This window comes from Diorhabda carinulata, chromosome X, assembly GCF_026250575.1.
Source record: "Diorhabda carinulata isolate Delta chromosome X, icDioCari1.1, whole genome shotgun sequence".
Classification (NCBI taxonomy): domain Eukaryota; kingdom Metazoa; phylum Arthropoda; class Insecta; order Coleoptera; family Chrysomelidae; genus Diorhabda; species Diorhabda carinulata.
Genome location: NC_079472.1, coordinates 22,824,851 through 22,845,691, shown reverse-complemented (window position 1 = coordinate 22,845,691; position 20,841 = coordinate 22,824,851). Strand labels below are relative to the sequence as shown.

The window sequence follows — 20,841 nt, the reverse complement described above, 5'->3', positions numbered from 1 at the left end:
GATTTAGTTAAGGAAATAAAAAATTCGGGAATTATTATTATTAATCGAATAAGCAAACAGTTAGTTACAAAAAAATACAATTAAAAAACATTTTGGATGCTTGAGTAGTGACGAGAAAACTAAGTGGGAAGTTTCTAAAATATTTGTTTGAAATACTCTAAACGATTAATTAAAATAAAAAAAATACAATGAAGAAATTCCAAAAGTGTGCAAGGATTCGAAGTTAAGGATCCAGTACGAGGTATCAAACCGCGTTGTGAAGCATATTGGACTGAACTGTCAACGTTATTTTTTTCCTTTTGTTAAAGTCGACTTTACAGTACTAATTTGAGTCCGGAAAATGGCACTTTACGATATCCTTTTTGTTTACAATGTTAGCTTAGCGACTTCTGTTAATTTTTATTTTTTTAAATAATAAGAGAATAATCAAAGGAGCTATTTTCATTTCATTTCAAAAAAAATTTTGATATACGTCCGTGAAGTTATTATTACTTTTCTCGATTAGATATTCTTGACTCGGCTTCTTCGTCGCCTCGTCCATAACTTCTATCTCGTACCGTACTAAATCACTTCCAAGACTTCCAAGACTAACGTAAATAACTATTAGATTATCATAATAGCGTTTAGACATAGATAGGATATAAATCAATTTTACAAGATTCTATAACATGTCAAATGTCAAATTTTAATGCTATTTCCCAACATCTGTCATCAATGACAGACCACGAATAACGACAATTTATAATAATTCTTTTGATATTTGATCCAGATCATTATTTCGAATCAACATACTATTTAGGATCATTAATCAAAATTTTATTACAAAGTATCGCTACTTTGTTAATAAATACTAAGTAAATATTTTGGAATACAACTAAAAAATGACGTTTTGAGTAATACAGATGTTATTAATATTCCCATTTGAGCTTTTAAGTTACGATTAACGCTCAACATTCTTTTTCCTTTCTTCTTTTCAATTAATATACGTCACCAAACAATCTACGGTATACTGTGTAACTATTTTTTCATCATTTTTAGTTTTAGAATACAAAGCAACATTAAAATATAAAATTAACTATATGTCAAGTAATATTTTGGACGCTGCTAACTGATTTATTTTGCCAAAATCTCGACGTTCCACTCACGTTTCAAAAATCATACAAAACAAATTAGCTTAGTGTGCCATTTGCAGATTTTGCCGAGAAACGTATTTAAAAATATTCCATTTGAATAACGTCCATATTCTATAAATCAATTTCCAGTCTCAGCTTCATCAAAATATGTTGAGACATGTGTATAGACACCTCTACTTGAGAAATTGAACTAACATATTTGTATTACAAATTTCTACTCCAAAAAATAACGACAAGATATCTCTATTTTACTTTTGAAATGATACCAGATGTCACTAGTTCCTATAGACATTATAAACATTTGTATATAATATTGCCTAACAGTCAGTGTGAACCAAATTATATTTATCTCGTAGTTAATATTAACCTAATATTAACTCTACGGTTTATCTGCGTTTGTAAAGTAAATAAAACACTATTTTGATTAATATGATTCTATCGTGATTCGAATATAAATAATCCAACTGAAGTCTGACTAAATGATTTTTATTTACAAATTTAATAACAGATAGTATATTTTGTGAAATCACGGCAATTTAAAAATTACATATATTATGTATTTGCTAAGTGTAAATATAAGAAAACTAATAATTTTAGTGTTAGTTGTGTGTTTATCTGGCCAAATAACCCATTCAAGTTTTATTAATGTTTATCCAAAAATTCCTACAGAAGAAATCACCGATGATCCCGGGGTTCCCCTTATATTAACTCCTTTCATTGAACAAAACAGGATACAGGATGCATTATTAGCTTCAACTGTATATTTTAATGGTTTTAAGAAAACTAAGAGCTATTCAGGCTATTTAACAGTGGATAAAACTTTTAACTCTAACCTATTTTTTTGGTTTTTCCCAGCCTTAAATGATTACTCGAACGCTCCAGTTATTTTGTGGCTTCAAGGAGGTCCAGGTGCTTCTTCCTTAATTGGTCTATTTGGAGAAATAGGTCCATTTAAAGTAAAACCTGAGAAGGGATTAAAAATTCGACCATTTTCATGGGTGGAAACACATTCTGTTATCTACATAGATAGCCCAGTAGGGACTGGCTACAGCTTCACAAATGGTGGTTATGCTCAAAACGAAACGAAAGTCGGAGAGGATTTATATGTTGCTCTTATACAATTTTTCACTCTATTTCCTGAGTTGCAGAAAAATGATTTCTATGTATCTGGAGAATCTTACGGTTAGTATTAATACATATTCTAATTATGTTTTAGAAATAATAAATATGAGAAGGTAATATTAATATTCTGAAGTAGTTCGTGAAGATGTATTAAAAAAATTGTATCTATAACAGTGAATGTAATCATATAAAATGTTTTTACGGGTGAATTATTTCAGACAGAGTTTTCTAGCTGGAATATACTATAGCAAAGGACACTCAAGAAGGAAACCATTAATAAAAATTTGTGATGTAGCTATTTTTTATAAAGGCAAAAATAATTTATAAAATTTGAAGGATTTGAATTCAATGTATCGATTCGAAGTGCTTCAGTGTTTTGTAAAAAAATATTTGTGGTAGAAATCCGTGGATAATCATATTCAGCATAATATACCTTTTAGGTGGGAAATATGCACCTGCCATTGCTTATACTATCCACAAAAACAATCCTCAAGCCAAACTGAAAATCAATTTGCGTGGTATAACCATAGGAAATGGCTTTTGTGATCCAGAGCATCAGATAAACTATGGTGATTATTTATATCAATTAGGATTAATTGATTCCAATTATCAACAGATTTTTCAGCAAATTGAACAACAAGGTAATGATTTTTAATATATTCGACTGCTCCTTTTTTCTTATTTCAGCTTATAATTATTGAATTACACATTTTTGGCTAATACTAATCATAAGTATATTCACCTAATTTTTCGCTTTTAAAGTCTAGTTAGTAAATTTCAAAAAGTCACTGAACACACATTACCACTACATCAACACTCACAATAACAGTGTTTCGTTAACCAAGCTATTATCTTCAGGGACTGAAGGTTAACTCAAAATGTACAAAAATAAACTTCAAGGTAAATTGAACAAATTAAAATAAAACAAAAAATTTACCAAAATGTCATGATATTAATTAATCTGTTTCAGTTTAACAGTATATAAATCTATTATGCAGAGATGGTTAAAAAGTTGATGAAATATTTTACATTGATATTCCTTTGCATCATAAATTTTTTTCCACAACCCTATATACTATGGTGATTCATTTCCGAAAAAAAGGATTAAGGATTCAAATTTCTAATACTTTCTAATACCAACTTTTTACTATAAAATACAAATCAGTTTGATGGACCTTGTGGGGAATTTTATACTCTTCGAAATAGATTTAGTGACTAAGTATTAGAAATTTGACAAAAAATGTTTTTACATGCATTTTAAATGGTGAGAATTTCTGGAAATGAATCACCCTACTATATACCTTGCAAATTAATTTCTAAATGAAAAGGACAAATAATAAGTGAAATTATGTTTTATAAACAATAAACACATTAGTTTTTTGAAACTGAATTATCTATGGTTATAATAATAGTAATTATGTATCAGAAGTATCTGATTGAATGTGATAACAAATTTTTGAGTAATTTTATTTTTATCACAGGTGTCAAATACATACAAAATCAACAATATGAAAAAGCTGCTGAATTATTCAACAACTTATTGGATGGCAGTTTTAGCAATAGTTCTTCACTCTTTACAAATGCAACTGGATTCCAGAATTATTTCAATTTTTTATACCCTACAGATCCCAATGGATTAGAAATACAATATGCAGGAAAATATGTACAAAGAAACGATGTTAGAGCGGCGATACATGTAGGCGCAACACCATTCGGTACTGTAGCTGAGACAGTAGAAAAAAATTTACAAGGGGATTTAATGCAAAGCGTTAAATCTTGGATATCTGAACTACTGAATTATTACAGGATAATATTTTACAATGGACAATTAGATATAATCGTTGCTTATCCTTTAACAGTAAACTTCTTACAGAATTTGGAATTTAACAGTGCTGCGCAGTATAAGACGGCTAAAAGGTACCCTTGGTATGTTGGTACTGATTTAGCAGGTTATGTAAAACAAGCTGGAAATTTGACTGAAATATTGGTGAGAAATGCTGGTCACATGGTACCAGCAGATCAAACACAATGGGCTTTTGATCTTATTAATAGATTTACAAAAAATAAACCTTTTCATAATAAAACAATGAAATAAAATAAATATTGTTGAATCTCTTGAAAATATTTTTATTGTAACATATAAATAGTGATTATATTACAAAATATATTAAAAGAGTTGATAAATTCTCTCATCGAGTTTTAATTTTTATTTAGCGGAGAAACTCTGCGCTTAAATAATTTGCTCTCATTTCAAAATTTTCTAAATCATTCTAGAGATTTCTCTGGAACGTTCTCGAACATTCTAAATCGTTCATAATAAATCGCATTCATTTTGGATCTTTTCAGAACATTTCGGAAATTTCTAGAACATTCTAAATCAATCATAACAAACTTCACACATTTTAGAACTTTCTAGATCATTATGGAACTTTAAACATAATTTTAGAAGAACTTTCCGAACATTCCTGATCGATCATAATAAATTGCTCTCATTTTGAAACTTTCCAAATCATTCTAGAAATTTCTGGGCTGGGATAAGTTCCTATTCAGAGCACCAGGATGGCAACAACAATGGCAACAAAGAGAAACGCCATAAACTAACCATTTGATGTCATACATATAATACTATCTTAATATTAAACTTTAAGGTAGAACAATACCTATAATCACATCTAACTTCAGTTACCATCGCCATGGAGAGTAGTAAAAGTAGATTACTTGAAATTTTACTGTGTGATTTATTTATTGTCTGAAAACATTCCCAAACAAGTTGAACCATAATGCAAAAAGACTTTACTGTAGATTGAAGTGATTATATAAGAAATAAAATAACAATAAGATAATTTTTTCATTGTAATCTAATTTTTTTCTGTAATGATTATTTTTTTCAGAGCGCACGTTACTTTTATGTTTTATATTAGACTTTTGGGGTTGTCACGTCGGTTTATGAAAAGTCCCGTTATTTTACCAGTAATATGAAAATTTGAATGATTTTAAGTTTTATAAAATAAGTAAAAACAGTTATTTGGTAATTTCTTCTTACACATTTGGTGAAGATTTAAATTCACTAATCAATACTCATGTAGATTTAGAAAAAATGTATGAAACGGTAAGTACCATTTTGATGGTCTGAGTGAATATCGATCATTCTTGTCATGAATTTTACGAAAAGCTCATAAAAAATGAAATAGTTCCAGAAGTAATTTTGGAACAAAGGAAGAGAAAGTACACAACAATCAGGACGTTCAAATGAAAATGTTGATTGAACTGTCATTTGTATACATGTTAGAACAGACTATTTAATTGTAAGATGTTTTGTAAATACCCAGTTTTTGTATTTGGTTTCAAAAATTTCATAAACATAATAAGTGTTTGCATAAACATGCATAACTATAAAACATTTTTATTTAGTTTTGGGTTAGGCCAGTATCAAACATCCTAAAAATATTTTACGCTTTTTGATATTTTAAAGGCTTTGAAATTTAAATGCAAAATAAATTTGAAATTTTCGGTACATTTGAGCTCTTTCCTGTACCCTATACCTCAACCGCAAAAATAATATGTCCGTCCCATTTTTGAAAAAAGTTTTTATGGCCAGCCTACTGAGAGTGCAAATTAGTTAAGGGTAATTTCTAAGTAGCACATATCAAAATAAAGCGAATTATGTGTGATTTTTTTTTAGTTGAACTAAATTTCTGCTAGAATCAGAATTTTGTACCGTATATGCGGAGAAGGTACGATCATTAAAATTTTACTCTGTTTTTAGACGGATGCAAATAAAATTTTTACATAATTCGATAATACAAATTAAAAATAAAACTATTTACTCCTTGATGAAATCTCAAGTTTTCATTTTTCTGCCAGAAATATATGTATTTTTTTTATTTTCTTTGTTTTTTTTATTTAATAGTACGAATAAAAACAAAGCTAACCATTTGCGACTTTTCTATAAAGTAAATTGATCTTCCAGGGACCTTCCAATGTCAAACTCCTTCTGCATCTCATGAAACCTCACACAGACAATGAAATTAAGGTTAGGTAGTTGTTTTCTAGGGACATAATCTTGCTGTTAACCTTGCTAACAATATTAAATCCACCTAACTACTTTTTATTGTACAGCAGCAATATTAAAAATGTTTCAAATTTTTATATTATAAATATAAAGGTATCCGATTAAATGCATTAAATTAATGAATTTGCAAATAAAGTATATTGTTTATTCTCAAAATTTCACCAACAATATATCACTATAATCTGTAAACAAAAATACACAAACAACACTGACACAGCTTAATTCATAAATAACTTTACACTGTGATAATTAATAAACACCTAGAACGGGAATCTTTGGGGAATCGTCATTGTGCTTCCAAACTAAAATTATTTATTTTTGCCAACTGTTTATGTATAATGGCAGACCCATCTATGGCTTAAAATCCAAACTAACTTGATTTTATGTTATGTGCGTGAACCGTCTATAGAAAAGGGTTGTGTTTATAAAACAGAATTAAAATAATAGTGTATTTCATCTATTTCCTACAGTGCGTCAATAAATAAAACATCAAAAAAACAAATTCGTAGTTAATCGATATACTCCTGAAAAATACTGAACCATGTTTATAGTTATATAATTCTAAATTACTTTATATAAAAATCTAATTAATTTTGCTTATTCAACTATCATAATATAAATATTAGTCGTCTGACTGATTAATGCTGATACTTTTAAATTCAATTATTTCAATATATACATAATATTATCTTCAAAATTTCAAATGTAAACATATTTGAAAATAATTTAGAACTATTATCTTGAATTAAATACATTATTTAAACGTAAGTTCTCCATTATTTCGATCAGTTCGTTAATTTATAACCATGCCTTCATCAATTGTATCAATATTTTTGCTTATTGTATGTATTAGTAATTTTGATTTTGGATTAAAATATGAAGACAACGACTTAGGACAACCTTTATTCTTAACACCACTTATTGAAAATAACCAGATATCAGAAGCAAGAAGACTAGCTGAAGTACCATCTGATATTTTTAAAAATGTAAAAAGTTACTCAGGATATTTCACAGTAGATAAAAATTTTGATTCAAACTTGTTCTTTTGGTTTTTCCCAGCTAAAGAATGTTATGAAAATGCACCTGTGATACTTTGGTTACAAGGAGGTCCAGGTGCTCCATCGTTGTACGCTATATTCAATGAAAACGGACCATTTATACTGAAACCAGAGCTGGAATTAAATCCTTACTCGTGGACCAACACCCACTCAATTATATACATCGACAGTCCAGTCCAAACAGGTTACAGTTTTACAGTTAATGGTTTTGCTCAAAACGAAACAAAAGTTGGTGAACATCTTTATGAAGCATTGAAACAGTTTTTCATTATTTTTCCCGAGTTACAAACTAATGAATTTTTCGTAGCTGGGGAGTCGTATGCAGGAAAATATGTTCCGGCAGCTTCTTACACTATCCTCAAAAAGAACCCAACTGCTGATATGAAAATTAACTTGAAAGGTATGGCTATTGGAAGCGGACTATGTGATCCTGAGAATCAGATGAAATATGGTGAATATCTGTATCAAATTGGGTTGGTAGATACTTCAGGGAAGAAAAAGTTTGAACATCTGGAAAAAGAGTGTAAGTGAGGTTATTTTTTAATTTTTAACGAAAATTACCCAATATTAAATTTAGAATTCAATTATTTAATAATTATTCAAATCAAATTTTGTTACTAGTTCGATTATGTTAAAAAAAATCGTATAACCGTAAGTTATTAGAAATAAAAGAAATTAAACGTGCCATTTATCTCTCGGTTATTATTGTGTGGGTTAAGTAAGGTTAGGGCCAATTTTACAACTGGAGATTAAACGAAAGTTTAAACTCTAGTTTAAACTAAAAATTGTTCTATTGTACATGTCACAGTTAAACCTACATTTTTCTGCCAGTTGTCACGCAGAAATATAACCAAAATTTTTCCCATACTTGTTTTAAAATTGATTTGTTTAAAAAGTTGTATAAACGAAAATGAACAAAGAACGAAGTGATGCTTTTATTTGATCTTGAGAGGATATAGAAAAAAATATTTTCGATAGAAGCACAGCAAATTCAGAAAATGATGGGACACTTTAAAATTTGCCCTAGGACGAATAACTTTTTGTTTTCTCGGCGTGTCGATAATTTTGATATTTTATTCACCATCATCGTCGAGTTTATCAAATTTAAAGTGTAAATCTTAAATCATTTTCCCCACAACCCTTTATAATATTGTAAAAATGTAAACATATTGAAAAAGTAGGGTTCGGATCCTCCGTTTCATGTTAAACTGAAGTTTAAACTACTCTCAGACCGCCGATAACGTTTAAATCGAAGTTTTTTCGTGAACGCCATCTATAAAACGTGAAAAAGTCGATACTATAGTTTAAACTGACGTTTGAGGTTTGAATTTTACTTGTAAAATTGGGCCTAAGTTCCTACAATAGTTTCAGTATTGCGGGATTGTCATCCTCGATCCAAAATACAGTAAACTGTTGAAGGGAGTTTCCTTACTCGCCCTCAAATTTCTGTTCAATTGTTCTAGTACTTTCCAGTGAATTTATTGCTTCACTACCGTTTTTGAAATATATTCTATTCGTCTTTTTCATAGTCTTCGTCTGTAGTTTTTTCCTAGTAGTCATTTATTATTTGTAAACTCTTTTGTGTTTCATCTTTATAAGGTATGCAATCCGAATACTTTTCACTTCTCCAACGAGTTGTGTACACTATTTTTTTACGACCACGTAAAAAATTCTTCAAAAAAACTAATTTTTTAAATAAAAAAGTCAGTTAAGCAATATCACACATGTGTTGAAAAGTAAATAAATACGTGTGCTGAAATACAACAAACTTTCAATTTTTATTGTAAACTCTAATAAAACCTCAAAAAATCATAGTGTCTACTTCTTCAGTATTCTTAAATTTGGCCTTTTGTCTTTCGGCACCCAGCCAGATTCATATTGTATTCGCATATTCCCTCTATCGTTCGAGACCATATATAACATAAGAAAAAGAAGCATTTCAATGCATGTATGTTTAGTTATTTTTTAGTACATGTGTGACATAAGCTACTTTCTTACGTAAAAATGAGTGTGAAATCTATCATTTGTGGTCGTAGGAAAATATATTACTCTACGTTACACTGAAATCTGAAATTTTATTGTACCTCCATCTATAAAACTCGCTGCCCACTTTCAGAATTCTAATGAATCTGTCTGGCTTGAAGGAAATTAGATCTTCGCTCTTATTGGTTTTTGTCCAAATAATTTTTTGCTTACACATGCTTGTAATAGTTGTGCACTATAGAATTAAGTAATCCGGGTTTTCATCTTCCTTCCACATAACATACAAAGTAGTCAGTTTTTGCTATATCCAAATAGTATCCAGTAAAGAAGTCAACTATAATAGCTTATCTTGATGCTCGAAGCGCAGTAATTTCTGAATTTAACAATATCAACGTTCGGAAGAAATCTACATCACATAAAAGTTTTGGGCTTATGGAATGTTCCATTTGGTACTACACTTTTTGATAAAATTCACACACTAACCCAAAAAAATTAATCCTTAACTCTTCTATTCAATTTGAACATTTAATAAGAATATTTTCTAGATTTTGTATTTATATATTTACTCTGGTATTAGAATATTACCTACACTTATTGTTATCTCCACGCTATTAAAATTATTAAAATTCTTGTACACTACTATTCATATAATTTGAATGATTAATTTTTGTTTCAGTATTAACAGCCATTCGTAATAAAAATTTTCACAAAGCTTATCTACTATTCGATGATCTTTTAAATGGAGATAAAAATGGAGGAAATACTCTTTTCAAGAATTTAACAGGCTACAACCAGTATTTTAATTATTTGTACATTGGAAATTCAAAGAATAAAGGTGTGGATTTGAGCTTCACAGAATTTATAGAAACTTCAAATGTACGTAAAGCAATTCATGTTGGGGATTTAATTTACCATGATGGAAAGGAAGTTAAACAACATTTGTTAGAAGATTTGATGCAGTCTGTAGCTCCTTGGATTTCAGAATTGCTTAGTAATATAAGGGTTCTTTTTTTTAATGGTCAATTAGATATTATAGTTGCTTATCCTCTGACTGAAAACTTTTTGAAACATTTGGACTTTGATGCTGCTGAAGAATACAAAACAGCTGTTAGGCGTAAATGGTACGTTGGGAACGAATTAGCTGGGTACATGAAACAAGCAGGAAATTTGACTGAAATTGTAGTTAGAAACTCAGGGCATATGGTACCTAAGGATAAACCCGAAATAGCACTGAATCTTATCGCACAATTTACTAGAAATTGTTTTCATAATGTGTCTATCCGAAAAAACTTGTAGAAAAAATAATAAATATTTAACAGTGGACAAGAGTTTCAGCTCTAATTTCCTGGTTTGTCCCAATCCTAAATGATTATTCAAACGCTCCCGTTATTTTTTTAATTCAATGAGATCCAGGAGCTTCTTCATTAATTCGTCTATTTGTAGAAAAAGGTTTTTCTAAAGTAAATCATGAAAAATAATTGAAAGTTCGATATTGTATGTGGGTGGAAACGAATTCTGTTATCTACATAATAATCTAGTAGGAATTGACTACAGCTTTACATATTGAGTCTATGTCCAAAACGATGAGGTTTTATAAGTTGCTATACAATTTTTACCTCTATTTCCTGAGTTGGAGAAAAATGATCTGTGTATCTGGAGAATCTTACAGTTAGTCTTGACTTTCTAACAGGGGATGTAGTCTTGTAAAATGTGTTTATAGGCAACCAACTTAGTAAAGTATATTGTACAGAAGTTCTCTAGCGGAAATATATAAAGACGAAATTTCTTCTTAAATGTTATTTTGGATTTTCTAATAGTTCATTCAGTTGACCGCCAATTGATCTCCGGTGTGAAATAATAGGACCATGTTCCAACCATTCTTATATATAGAGTCAAAAATTTGAGTTTACAATTAACAACTCCAAACACTACTCTGAAACATCAAACGTTTTTTTTTAGTTGATTGCGAATCCGTGCGGCACCGCCTTTGAACAGAGCTTTCGCATATCCAAATATTCATTCACGATATCTTAAGGGTCTGATCTGTCTCAATCAGCTCCACTTTGCTGTTATCCGAAATTATGTGTATTTTTCTAATATCTATGCTCGTTTCCTCTTGTTTAAACTTAGTAAACAACATGTCAACGGTTGATTTCCCTGTAGCAAAATTGAATAATCTTTATGAAACTAAGTTTTGGTTTCTACAGTATTTTTTGCCAAAAACCTACGTTTTATTAACACATAAAATTTATTTTAATATATTTTTTCAAACAAGCAAAAGTTGTTTCTTTCAAAAAGTTATAGCTCACATACCAAATGTTCAACAGCCCTCAATTTTACAAACGTGTCTTTTGAAGGTTAAGACTACCTGAAAATAATATGGATTTAGTACGGGTTGCTTCATCTATGCGTCAGCTAAAGAACATTTTTAACTCACCTAATATAAAAAAGAGAGAGAGAAATGCTTTATTGTCAAAAAATTGTTACAATTTGTAAGCAAAAGCGTGTAAAAACTAAAAAATAAACATAAAAATAACTAAATAAAGATAAGGGAAAGGCTGGGGAAAACCACAATGAGTAACAAAATTATAGGTAATAGTAATAGGTAATAATTAGTATACAGCAAAATTAAACCAGTATGCAGCATGCTCGGAATTTAATATTATTAGAACAGAAGTCATTTACAGAGTAAAAGTCACTTTTCAGTAAATATGCCCTCAAATTATTGCTGAATGCAGGAAAAATGATATCGATTTGTTTCAATTGGCTAATAATTGTGCATTTGTTTTGCATTGTAAAATATTAAGCCCTCAACTAATTCTGAACGTTGAGTAGGTAGGTAAAGGTCGAGCTCCGCGTCCCTAAATAGATAGCCGTGCAACGATCTTTAATCTTCAAATTTTAATAAGGAAGGAAGAGTCAGAATTTTTAATCTTTTAAATAAGTCCCTGCTATTTAGTCCAAGTAAATATCTAACAGCTCTTTTTTGTAGTTTGAAGATTCGCTTAAATTGAGTCGCACCAAACGTATATTAAATTAAACTAGGAGGAAGGGGGATTCCAAGCATATTCAACAGTCTTTAAAGTTGATATAAAAGAGTCGTTACCTTTTTTTGAAAGTTTATTTGTTTGATCCCAATAAAAAACCAAATTCAGTGATTGATTAATGCGTAGTTATCTTAATTTTTCTAGTTTTTTCTGTGTATAAATAAAATGCCATCCTTTCAGTTGTAATGTACTTAAATCGACTGATAAAAATATTGATTAAATCTTGTAGACCTAATATCAATTAATTCGTTTGAAAATATAATAGAAACGAATTTTTTATAATGATTAAAACATAATTTTATCCTTTTTATCTCAGATGATGATAACTTAAAGATGGTTGAATATTTTTTTTCAATTCTGAATTAGAAGAAACTTTATTTCTTAATAATATAATCTAAATTAGGGTACTTTGTACATGCTTTAAAAGATCAAAATTCAACTACGTCACTATACATGTTACTACTATATTATCTACAAATTTTAAAATTTGAATATCCTTAAACTGATTATCAATTATTATCTCAAAATCCAACACACTTCATTTCAACTCAAGTTCTCCTTTATTTCGATCAGTTCGATAATTCATAACCATGTATTCATCAATTGTATCAATAGTTTTGCTTTTTTTATACCTTACTAACTTGAATTTAGTGAATATTGAAGCTAAAGAATTAAAATATGAAGACAACAATTCTGGAAATCCTTTATTCCTAACACCACTAATTGAAAATAACCAGATAGCAGAAGCGAGAAGTCTAGCTGAAGTACCATCTGATATTTTTAAAAATGTAAAAAGTTACTCAGGATATTTCACAGTAGATAAAAATTTTGATTCAAACTTGTTCTTTTGGTTCTTCCCAGCTAAAGAAGATTATGAAAATGCCCCTGTGCTACTTTGGTTACAAGGAGGTCCAGGTGCTTCATCGTTGTACGCTGTATTTAAAGAAAACGGGCCATTTTTGATGAAATCAGAGCTGGAGTTAAATCCTTACTCTTGGACAAACACCCACTCAGTTATATACATCGACAATCCAGTACAAACAGGTTACAGCTTTACAGTTAATGGTTTTGCTCAGAACGAAACGAAAGTTGGTGAAGATCTTTATGAAGCATTGAAACAGTTTTTTACCCTTTTTCCTGAGTTACAAACTAACGAATTCTTCGTAACTGGTGAGTCGTATGGAGGTAAATATGTTCCAGCAGCTTCTTACACTATTCTTAAAAAGAACCCAACTGCTGATTTTAAGATAAACTTGAAAGGTATGGCTATTGGAAACGGATTATGTGATCCTGAGAATCAGATGAAATATGGTGAATATCTGTATCAAATTGGACTGGTAGATACGTCAGGGAAAGAGCAGATTGAAAATCTTGAAAACGATTGTAAGTCTAAGAATTTTACTAAGATGATTGATTAATGTTGTTAATAGATATATCCCCAAGACTATATTTATATATACTTTATATACTTTTTTTATTGAAACTTAATTTGTCTGTGAAGCTTGGTTTATGCGGCCAAAATTAAAAATTACCATTAAACTAACAAATTAAATTACAAGTTGAAAGACACTGAAATCCTGCTTGCAATTCAAGCAGAAAATTAATAGTAAATTTAAATTAAAATCAAACTAAGAGTTTGCCAACTTTAAAAAATTCTAAATTTTGTGAGGTTATGAGCAGTGTTGCCAGAGCTAGTACAATTGTACAATTTTAGTACATTTTAGTGTATTTTATACGCTAGTACATTTTTCCTTTTTTCTAATACATTTTCCCAGCGTTCGCAAATATAGAGTTATTTTATATTTTCGTTTAATAAAATAAACTAGAAATTTTACTAGATTGTAACAATAATTAAAAAACAGAGCCAAGTTGATTTATATTTAGATCGTGAGATTTTTGTACTGCATTGCTAATTTTATCGGTAAACTTTATCTAAATTTTTCATCCTTAAAATAATAATTGACACAATCTATAACATTTTTGGAAAAAATTTAATTTAAACTTATGTTTATACATCTTTCTATAATTTTATTAAATTTGTTTGAAGTTGGTACAATCTAGTACATTTTCTAGTTCAATTTTTACATTCAGCTTTTAAATTGTGGCAACACTAGTTATGAGCACAAAATAGGCCTTTTCAAATAGCTGTCACAAATGAAAACAAATATGGTTGATGGAGGACACACATGTCTAACTGCTGTTTAATCTGCCCTTTCTCCTTCCATAAAGTGTGAAAGTAGATCTTAAACGAATACTGTCAGTTTTTTTCGAATTTCGGCTATTAAGTCGTTCGAATATAAACAGCATTTTAACCACCTCTTCAAGGAGGATGCACTAAATCCTTATTGGGCCCTTAGTTTAAACATGGTCTATAAAACAGATGAAACCTTCATTCATGCAAAAAAAATACGAAAGAAGAAAAAAGTTAAAGCAGTTCAAAGTGTGTAAAAATAAAATAAACTCATATAATTAAATCAAATCAATAAATCTTAGCACATCACAACAGCAAACATAAAATACAGTCAAACTATACTGTTCTTATTATTTATTATAATTTTTCTTTCAGTAATAACAGCCATACGCAATAAAGACTTCAACAAAGCTTTCCTACTATTTGATGATCTGTTAAATGGAGATCTGAATGGAGGAAATACTCTTTTCAAGAATTTAACGGGCTACAACCACTACTTCAATTATTTGTACAATGAGAATCCTGAGAATAACGATGTGGATATGAGTTACACTGAATTCCTTCAAACTTCAGATGTACGTAAAGCAATTCATGTTGGAGATTTGATTTACCATGATGGTGTGGAAGTTGAACAACATTTGGTAGAAGATTTAATGCAGTCTGTAGCTCCTTGGATTTCAGAATTGCTTAGTAATATAAGAGTTCTTTTTTATAATGGTCAATTAGATATTATAGTCGCTTATCCTCTGACTGAAAACTTTTTGAAACATTTGGACTTTGATGCTGCTGAAGAATACAAAACGGCTGTTAGGCGTAAATGGTACGTTGGGAACGAATTAGCAGGATATATCAAACAAGCAGGAAATCTAACTGAAATTGTTGTTAGAAATGCAGGACATATGGTACCTGGAGATCAACCTGAAGTAGCACTGGATCTTATTACAACATTTACTAGAAATAAGATTAATCAAAATTAGAAACTTCAATAAAAACAAAATTATCAACTATTAAGGAATTAAATAAACTTTATTTCTTGATATTATTTTGAAATAACTTATTTTAGTTTCTTAAAAGGAGATGATGATTTATAGGTTTACTATTTTTTCAATAATAAAAATTATATATTTTACAAAATATTGTCGATTTTCATAAGAAAAATTATGAAACAAAGATTAACATTAAAAGATGCAGATGCAGAACATTTAGATCCATAGCATTGTAATTTCTCTCCACTCCTTTCAGTCCCTTGCTTTTTCTGTCCAGTTTTGGATGTTTTTCCTTTTAAGATCTTCCACTACTTCCTTCCACTGTTTTTTGGTCTACCTCTTTTACTCTGGTAACTTCCATGTAGCTCATTTCAAGGGTCAGTCTTTGTCCATTCTTTCTAAGTGACCTAGTCATTGTCTTTATAAACGTGCTGATTGGTGACTCATTGAAAAGTGTGTAAAATATCCTGGTTTGATCTTTTCCCTATCCTAGCTCTGTCTGCTTTCTTACAAAAATACTTAGTATTTTTCTCTCCCAAATTTCTAATTTATGTTTAGTTTTATATGTCATTATCTAGGTTTTACAGGTGTATGTCAGGTTGGACCTCAAAATTGTCTTACAAATTCGAACTTTTGTGGTTCTGGATATCTCTTTTGATATTAATATCTTCCAAGACACACACACGGCAACTGTTACTTTTGGCAATTTAAGTTCAATTTCCTTCTTCTTGACATTTTTTATCTAGTAGTACACACAAATACATGAAATTTTCTATTTCCTTGAATTCTATTAATGTCCCATTGTTTTTATGTACTTTGAAATGGTTTTTTGTCTTGCTTCTACATTTATTTTTTATTTCCATAAACTTTGTTTTATCATTATTGAAGTGTAGGCCTATCTCTTTGCTGCTATTAGTTGTTTTGTGATTTCTTCAAGCTTTCTTCTGTTTCTTGCTCAACATCACATTATCAGCATAAACATTAAAAGATACATATGAACAATCTTTATACTAAAAAAATAAAGAATCTTTAAATAAATTTCATGTAAATTATATTTTCTTTTTTAACAATTATTTTAATTCATCATAAACCAATCTATTATAATTAATAATCTGAAAGAGTTGAGTAAAATAAAAGCTTGCAATAAGTTTTTTGTCTTTCTTAATTAAGCTCTTAAAAACATAATTTTTGGGCTATGAAATAAGAATATCAGTACTAACTGTACTCTGTACTTTTTTGTTTTATTCAATAGACTAATATTTACAAAACAGAAGCTACATAATGCAGTTCGGAAGCTATTCTTTACCATTCAGAAACTTGGATAAAAAATCTTTAGGTTTTGGCTCTATTGTATCTTTAAAGTATGCCATTATGTGTGATTTTTGTTTCCAAACATTAACCACTTCCTTTAGTTCCATTTGGCCCTATAACGTCATTACAAAACCATTAAGTTTTAGCTAGTATGTATAAATAAAAAATAAAAATGATACCTTTATAACCAACATATCAATCAATCTAACGTCTTTTATTTCATCAAATTTAGTAAATTCTTCTCGTAATTTGGTTTTACATTGTTCGACTGTTCTGGGAATATCGTAATTTTTAACTGAAAAAGGCAATCGCTTAAACAAATTCAATAAAATTTGAAAAATTACATACCAATATAAGGCAGTTGTCTGTACCAAGCTTTGTACAAATTCAATACCCTTTTTCGTGCTTCCTCACGATTTAAAGACAAAATTGGTTTAACTTCTTTAATACTTTTCCTTACGGCTTGTGAAGCCATTTTAAGGTTGTATTTTTGATTAAAGTAACTTCAATTCAGTGATGTAATTTAACCTATTTGATTTTGACACATAGGGGTTTTCAGGAATTATGATTGAGCTGACTGATCATGATCTGAATGATCGAAAATTAATCCGGATTCCGTTCATTGACGTTAGACAACTGAATTAAGATTATATACTGAACATGGTAATCACCATCAAATAAGAATACATTTCAAACGCAATTCGCGGGTGATGTACCCCTCTATATGACATATGACATAATTTGTAGTTTATTACAATTTTCATTATTTTTTATTCAATACAGTTTTAAAATTTTTTTAATCGTTTCAAAATGTTAGTTATATTTATTTCACCCTGTATACTACTTAATGTTAACCATTATTAACATCAAGAGATATTAACACCAAGTGGTGATTCTTAACCTTTTTAGGTATGTTACGCTTATGACTTAACTATGGTCACTGATTTACCCTTCCTCCCAACGATGAAATGAAACAATATACAAATACGTAGGTAGGCTTTATTAAAGATAAGAACAATTGTTGCCCTTCTGAAATAAAAGTTTTACCCCCAGGTTAGGAATCAATGCTCTGATATTAAAACCTAGTACAGAAATGATTCTTTCACTTCAAGCAAATTATTATGTCTAGAGTCTAATATGCAATGGTGTAAAGCTACAATTAAACTGAAATTTCTCAACCTCTATATAGAGAAATGGAAAAAATGATTGATGAACTCCTCATTATTAACATTGTTGTAATGAAATATTTTTTAAATAACTTATATAAAAATTGTTATCCAACTGTGACTAGAACAGCAAGTTGTGTTCTATTTTCATCATGTCCTTTTTTATGTTTTTTCATACTGCTACTATCATAAAAACCTTTTGAGCAAATATTACATGTGTAAGGCTTTTCTCCTGTGTGTAACCTGGTATGGATTTTTAAGGAACCAGAGTGATTAAAGGTTTTATCACAAAATTTACAATTATAGGGTCGTTCTCCACTATGTTGTCGCATGTGGTACGTCAGATGACTTTGTTGAGAAAACCTTTTATTACAAATAATACACACAATAGGTTTTTCTCCAGTATGCATACGACTATGTTTAGCAAGACTATTTTTCTGGGAAAATGCTTTTTCACAAATTGGGCAAATGTATGGTTTGACACCAGTGTGAATCTTAAAATGAGAATCTAACAATGTTTTAGTGGAGAATTTCTTTCCACAATTACTACACAAAAATTTTTTGTCACAATGAGTGTGCATGTGTTGTTTAAGGGCTTGTGGAGATGTAAATGTTTTGTTACATTCTTTACAGATTGAATTACTACTTAAATCAATTTCGTTATTACCAATTTTGTGTAAAGTCATGTGATTTCCTAAAGCGTGTTTGGTTATAAAACTTTTACCACAAACACAACAAATACAAGATTTCTGACCTAAGTGTGTTCTGATGTGATCTGTAAGTGTGGGTGCTTGGATAAAACCCCTTCCACAAATGTGACAAACATGGGGTTTTTTATCCTTATGTCGAAAATTATGTCTAGATAGACTTGATCTAAACCTGAATTTCTCACCACATATTTCACACTCATATGGTCTTTCTTTTGTATGAGAATTCATGTGATCTTTAAGTTTATATGTACTGATTAGTTTATTACAGACACTACATGCTTGTTTTTTTCTTCTCAAATCCGCTTCACTTTTTCTATGTGCAATGTAAGCTGTATATGAAAAAAACTTTAAACTACAGAAGGAGCAAGTGAAATTTTTTGTTGAACCTTCTTCTATTTGTTGATTTTTACAATCTGAAACATCACTATCCACGTTTGAATTGAAACTTTCATCAAAATCATCAGCAGATTGTGGACCAATGTTTTTTATTTCAGTTAAACACCTGTTTAATATAATTTGCGACTGTTCAATTTTATCCTTAAATGAATGAATTTTTATAAGTAGATCTGCACATATCGTGCATATATTTTTTGGTAAGTTGTCTGTTGATTGTACCTAAAATTACTTTGATATACACCTAAAATAGTTGAAGTGTTCAACTTACTTTCAATAATGAAAACATAGTTAATAAATCACTGTATACTTTATCTTTATAAAAACTTCCAAATAGATTTAATGATACATTTTTATTAAGACATGTTCTACACACATCCTCAATATTCTCTAGTAATAAAGATTCATTTTCATTAAACATTTTACTTGAAAAGCCTTTTCAACCGTACTGTTGACAATCATAGATTGAAAATGCAGTATGAATTAGTGATGCCAACTTTTCCCCCAAGCATATTTCAAAATCCCTTAAATTCATACTAAGATACCCTAAGTTCTTTTTTACGATATTAATGAAGTTTAGTTATAAATATACAAAGAAAGAATGCATTGATTAGAAGAAAAAATACAAATAAAAAATTCTCAATTCTCTGATTTACTTTTCTTCTGACATTAAAACATAATACCATCCATATGATGAAATGAACGATAGAGGGCGACAATCTGCTTTCCATTAGAATTCCAAAACTTACATATTTTAAATTTTATTTTTCTGCAGACTCTACTGTCTAGCTTGTTTAAGTGGAAAAAATAAGAAATTAATTATTGACTTAATTTCAAGTTTGACACTTGACAGAAAAACTTACCAATCGTAGACATAGAATTGTAGACTGCTCGTCCGACGAAATTCGTGTTCCAACATTAGAATGTGATACAAATAAAGTTACTCTTTCTTACTTTTATTTGAATTTGTTGACTTTTATTACTATGTGTAGTTGTAGTTGTTAGTTTCTTTATTCCTTTACCTGCAATCACGTATGTCTGTAAAGTGTAACTTTTAAATTAATAGATATATTTTCTCATTTAAAGAGCAGAGGCATATTTTTCATTTAAAATTGTATTAAAAAAATAATATTTACTACTAAAATAAAGTAAAAATACTCATTTACGAATATTAACACAAATAGGAATAATTAAAAAATCAGAGAATAAACTGTTAGTTTAAATGTTCAGATTCAAAAGGACAAATATTTATGTATCTAAATGGGAACAATTAATAAATTCGGAAAAAATTTTATCCATTCATATTTTCACTTTCGAAATTATTCAAATAATGGAAGTAGAACTAAGCACCAATATAACCTTTAGAGAAAAATAGGAAAGTGACGTTACGGCACTAGGATGGTCTAAATTTACTGTTTCGTTTGTTTAACTGGACCCGAATTGCCTTTATAAGACATCGGTATATCACTCTCTTTCTCTTTCTACTCTATTGTGATTGGATCAATAGCAGGAGGAGAGACTGTCAATACTACTATTTCCATAGACAAAGTAATATTAGACTCTCTCAATAGGAAAGTGTTATGTTGGAACAAGATACAAAGAAAGTTGTAGTATCGTTATATCTGTCAAGTATTCCTTTTAATTTCTGGTATCGAACTCTATCCACTGT

At 29.4% G+C, this 20,841-nt stretch overlaps 5 protein-coding genes across 5 annotated transcripts; 3 read left to right on the top strand and 2 right to left on the bottom strand.

Annotated features, from left to right (window-relative positions):
* Positions 1–1,452: 1,452 nt before the first annotated feature.
* LOC130901842 (venom serine carboxypeptidase-like) lies at positions 1,453–4,444 on the top strand. Its single transcript, XM_057813470.1, has 3 exons — positions 1,453–2,315; positions 2,696–2,896; positions 3,737–4,444. The coding sequence occupies exons 1-3, from the start codon at positions 1,688–1,690 to the stop codon at positions 4,348–4,350; spliced, it is 1,443 nt and encodes a 480-aa protein (XP_057669453.1). The 5' UTR covers positions 1,453–1,687; the 3' UTR covers positions 4,351–4,444.
* A 2,640-nt stretch (positions 4,445–7,084) lies between these two features.
* Positions 7,085–11,648, top strand: LOC130901014 (venom serine carboxypeptidase-like). Its single transcript, XM_057812059.1, has 2 exons — positions 7,085–7,908; positions 10,045–11,648. The coding sequence occupies exons 1-2, from the start codon at positions 7,134–7,136 to the stop codon at positions 10,662–10,664; spliced, it is 1,395 nt and encodes a 464-aa protein (XP_057668042.1). The 5' UTR covers positions 7,085–7,133; the 3' UTR covers positions 10,665–11,648.
* A 1,278-nt stretch (positions 11,649–12,926) lies between these two features.
* On the top strand, positions 12,927–17,107 carry LOC130901341 (venom serine carboxypeptidase-like). The gene is made up of 2 exons (XM_057812649.1): positions 12,927–13,798; positions 14,982–17,107. Exons 1-2 carry the CDS (start codon positions 13,006–13,008, stop codon positions 15,581–15,583), a joined length of 1,395 nt encoding a protein of 464 aa, XP_057668632.1. The 5' UTR covers positions 12,927–13,005; the 3' UTR covers positions 15,584–17,107.
* Positions 16,813–17,528, bottom strand: LOC130901343 (NADH dehydrogenase [ubiquinone] 1 alpha subcomplex subunit 6). The gene is made up of 3 exons (XM_057812651.1): positions 17,252–17,528; positions 17,083–17,198; positions 16,813–17,016 (listed from the first exon to the last, which is right to left on the bottom strand). The coding sequence occupies exons 1-3, from the start codon at positions 17,376–17,378 to the stop codon at positions 16,888–16,890; spliced, it is 372 nt and encodes a 123-aa protein (XP_057668634.1). The 5' UTR covers positions 17,379–17,528; the 3' UTR covers positions 16,813–16,887.
* Positions 17,529–17,888: 360 nt separating this feature from the next.
* On the bottom strand, positions 17,889–20,002 carry LOC130900995 (zinc finger protein OZF-like). Its single transcript, XM_057812033.1, has 2 exons — positions 19,444–20,002; positions 17,889–19,394 (listed from the first exon to the last, which is right to left on the bottom strand). The coding sequence occupies exons 1-2, from the start codon at positions 19,591–19,593 to the stop codon at positions 18,177–18,179; spliced, it is 1,368 nt and encodes a 455-aa protein (XP_057668016.1). The 5' UTR covers positions 19,594–20,002; the 3' UTR covers positions 17,889–18,176.
* Between the last annotated feature and the right edge of the window lie 839 nt (positions 20,003–20,841).

Excerpts from the sequence above, each read along its gene's own strand:
- LOC130901842 (XM_057813470.1), top strand. The coding sequence starts at position 1,688 with ATGTATTTGCTAAGTGTAAATATAAGAAAACTAATAATTTTAGTGTTA. Across the intron at positions 2,316-2,695 it reads TGTATCTGGAGAATCTTACG|GTGGGAAATATGCACCTGCC; the intron begins GTTAGTATTAAT and ends TATACCTTTTAG. Across the intron at positions 2,897-3,736 it reads TCAGCAAATTGAACAACAAG|GTGTCAAATACATACAAAAT; the intron begins GTAATGATTTTT and ends TTTTTATCACAG.
- LOC130901014 (XM_057812059.1), top strand. The coding sequence starts at position 7,134 with ATGCCTTCATCAATTGTATCAATATTTTTGCTTATTGTATGTATTAGT. Across the intron at positions 7,909-10,044 it reads TGAACATCTGGAAAAAGAGT|TATTAACAGCCATTCGTAAT; the intron begins GTAAGTGAGGTT and ends TTTTTGTTTCAG.
- LOC130901341 (XM_057812649.1), top strand. The coding sequence starts at position 13,006 with ATGTATTCATCAATTGTATCAATAGTTTTGCTTTTTTTATACCTTACT. Across the intron at positions 13,799-14,981 it reads TGAAAATCTTGAAAACGATT|TAATAACAGCCATACGCAAT; the intron begins GTAAGTCTAAGA and ends TTTTTCTTTCAG.
- LOC130901343 (XM_057812651.1), bottom strand. The coding sequence starts at position 17,378 with ATGGCTTCACAAGCCGTAAGGAAAAGTATTAAAGAAGTTAAACCAATT. Across the intron at positions 17,199-17,251 it reads CAGACAACTGCCTTATATTG|TTAAAAATTACGATATTCCC; the intron begins GTATGTAATTTT and ends TGCCTTTTTCAG. Across the intron at positions 17,017-17,082 it reads TTGATATGTTGGTTATAAAG|GGCCAAATGGAACTAAAGGA; the intron begins GTATCATTTTTA and ends ATGACGTTATAG.
- LOC130900995 (XM_057812033.1), bottom strand. The coding sequence starts at position 19,593 with ATGTTTAATGAAAATGAATCTTTATTACTAGAGAATATTGAGGATGTG. Across the intron at positions 19,395-19,443 it reads CTATGTTTTCATTATTGAAA|GTACAATCAACAGACAACTT; the intron begins GTAAGTTGAACA and ends AAGTAATTTTAG.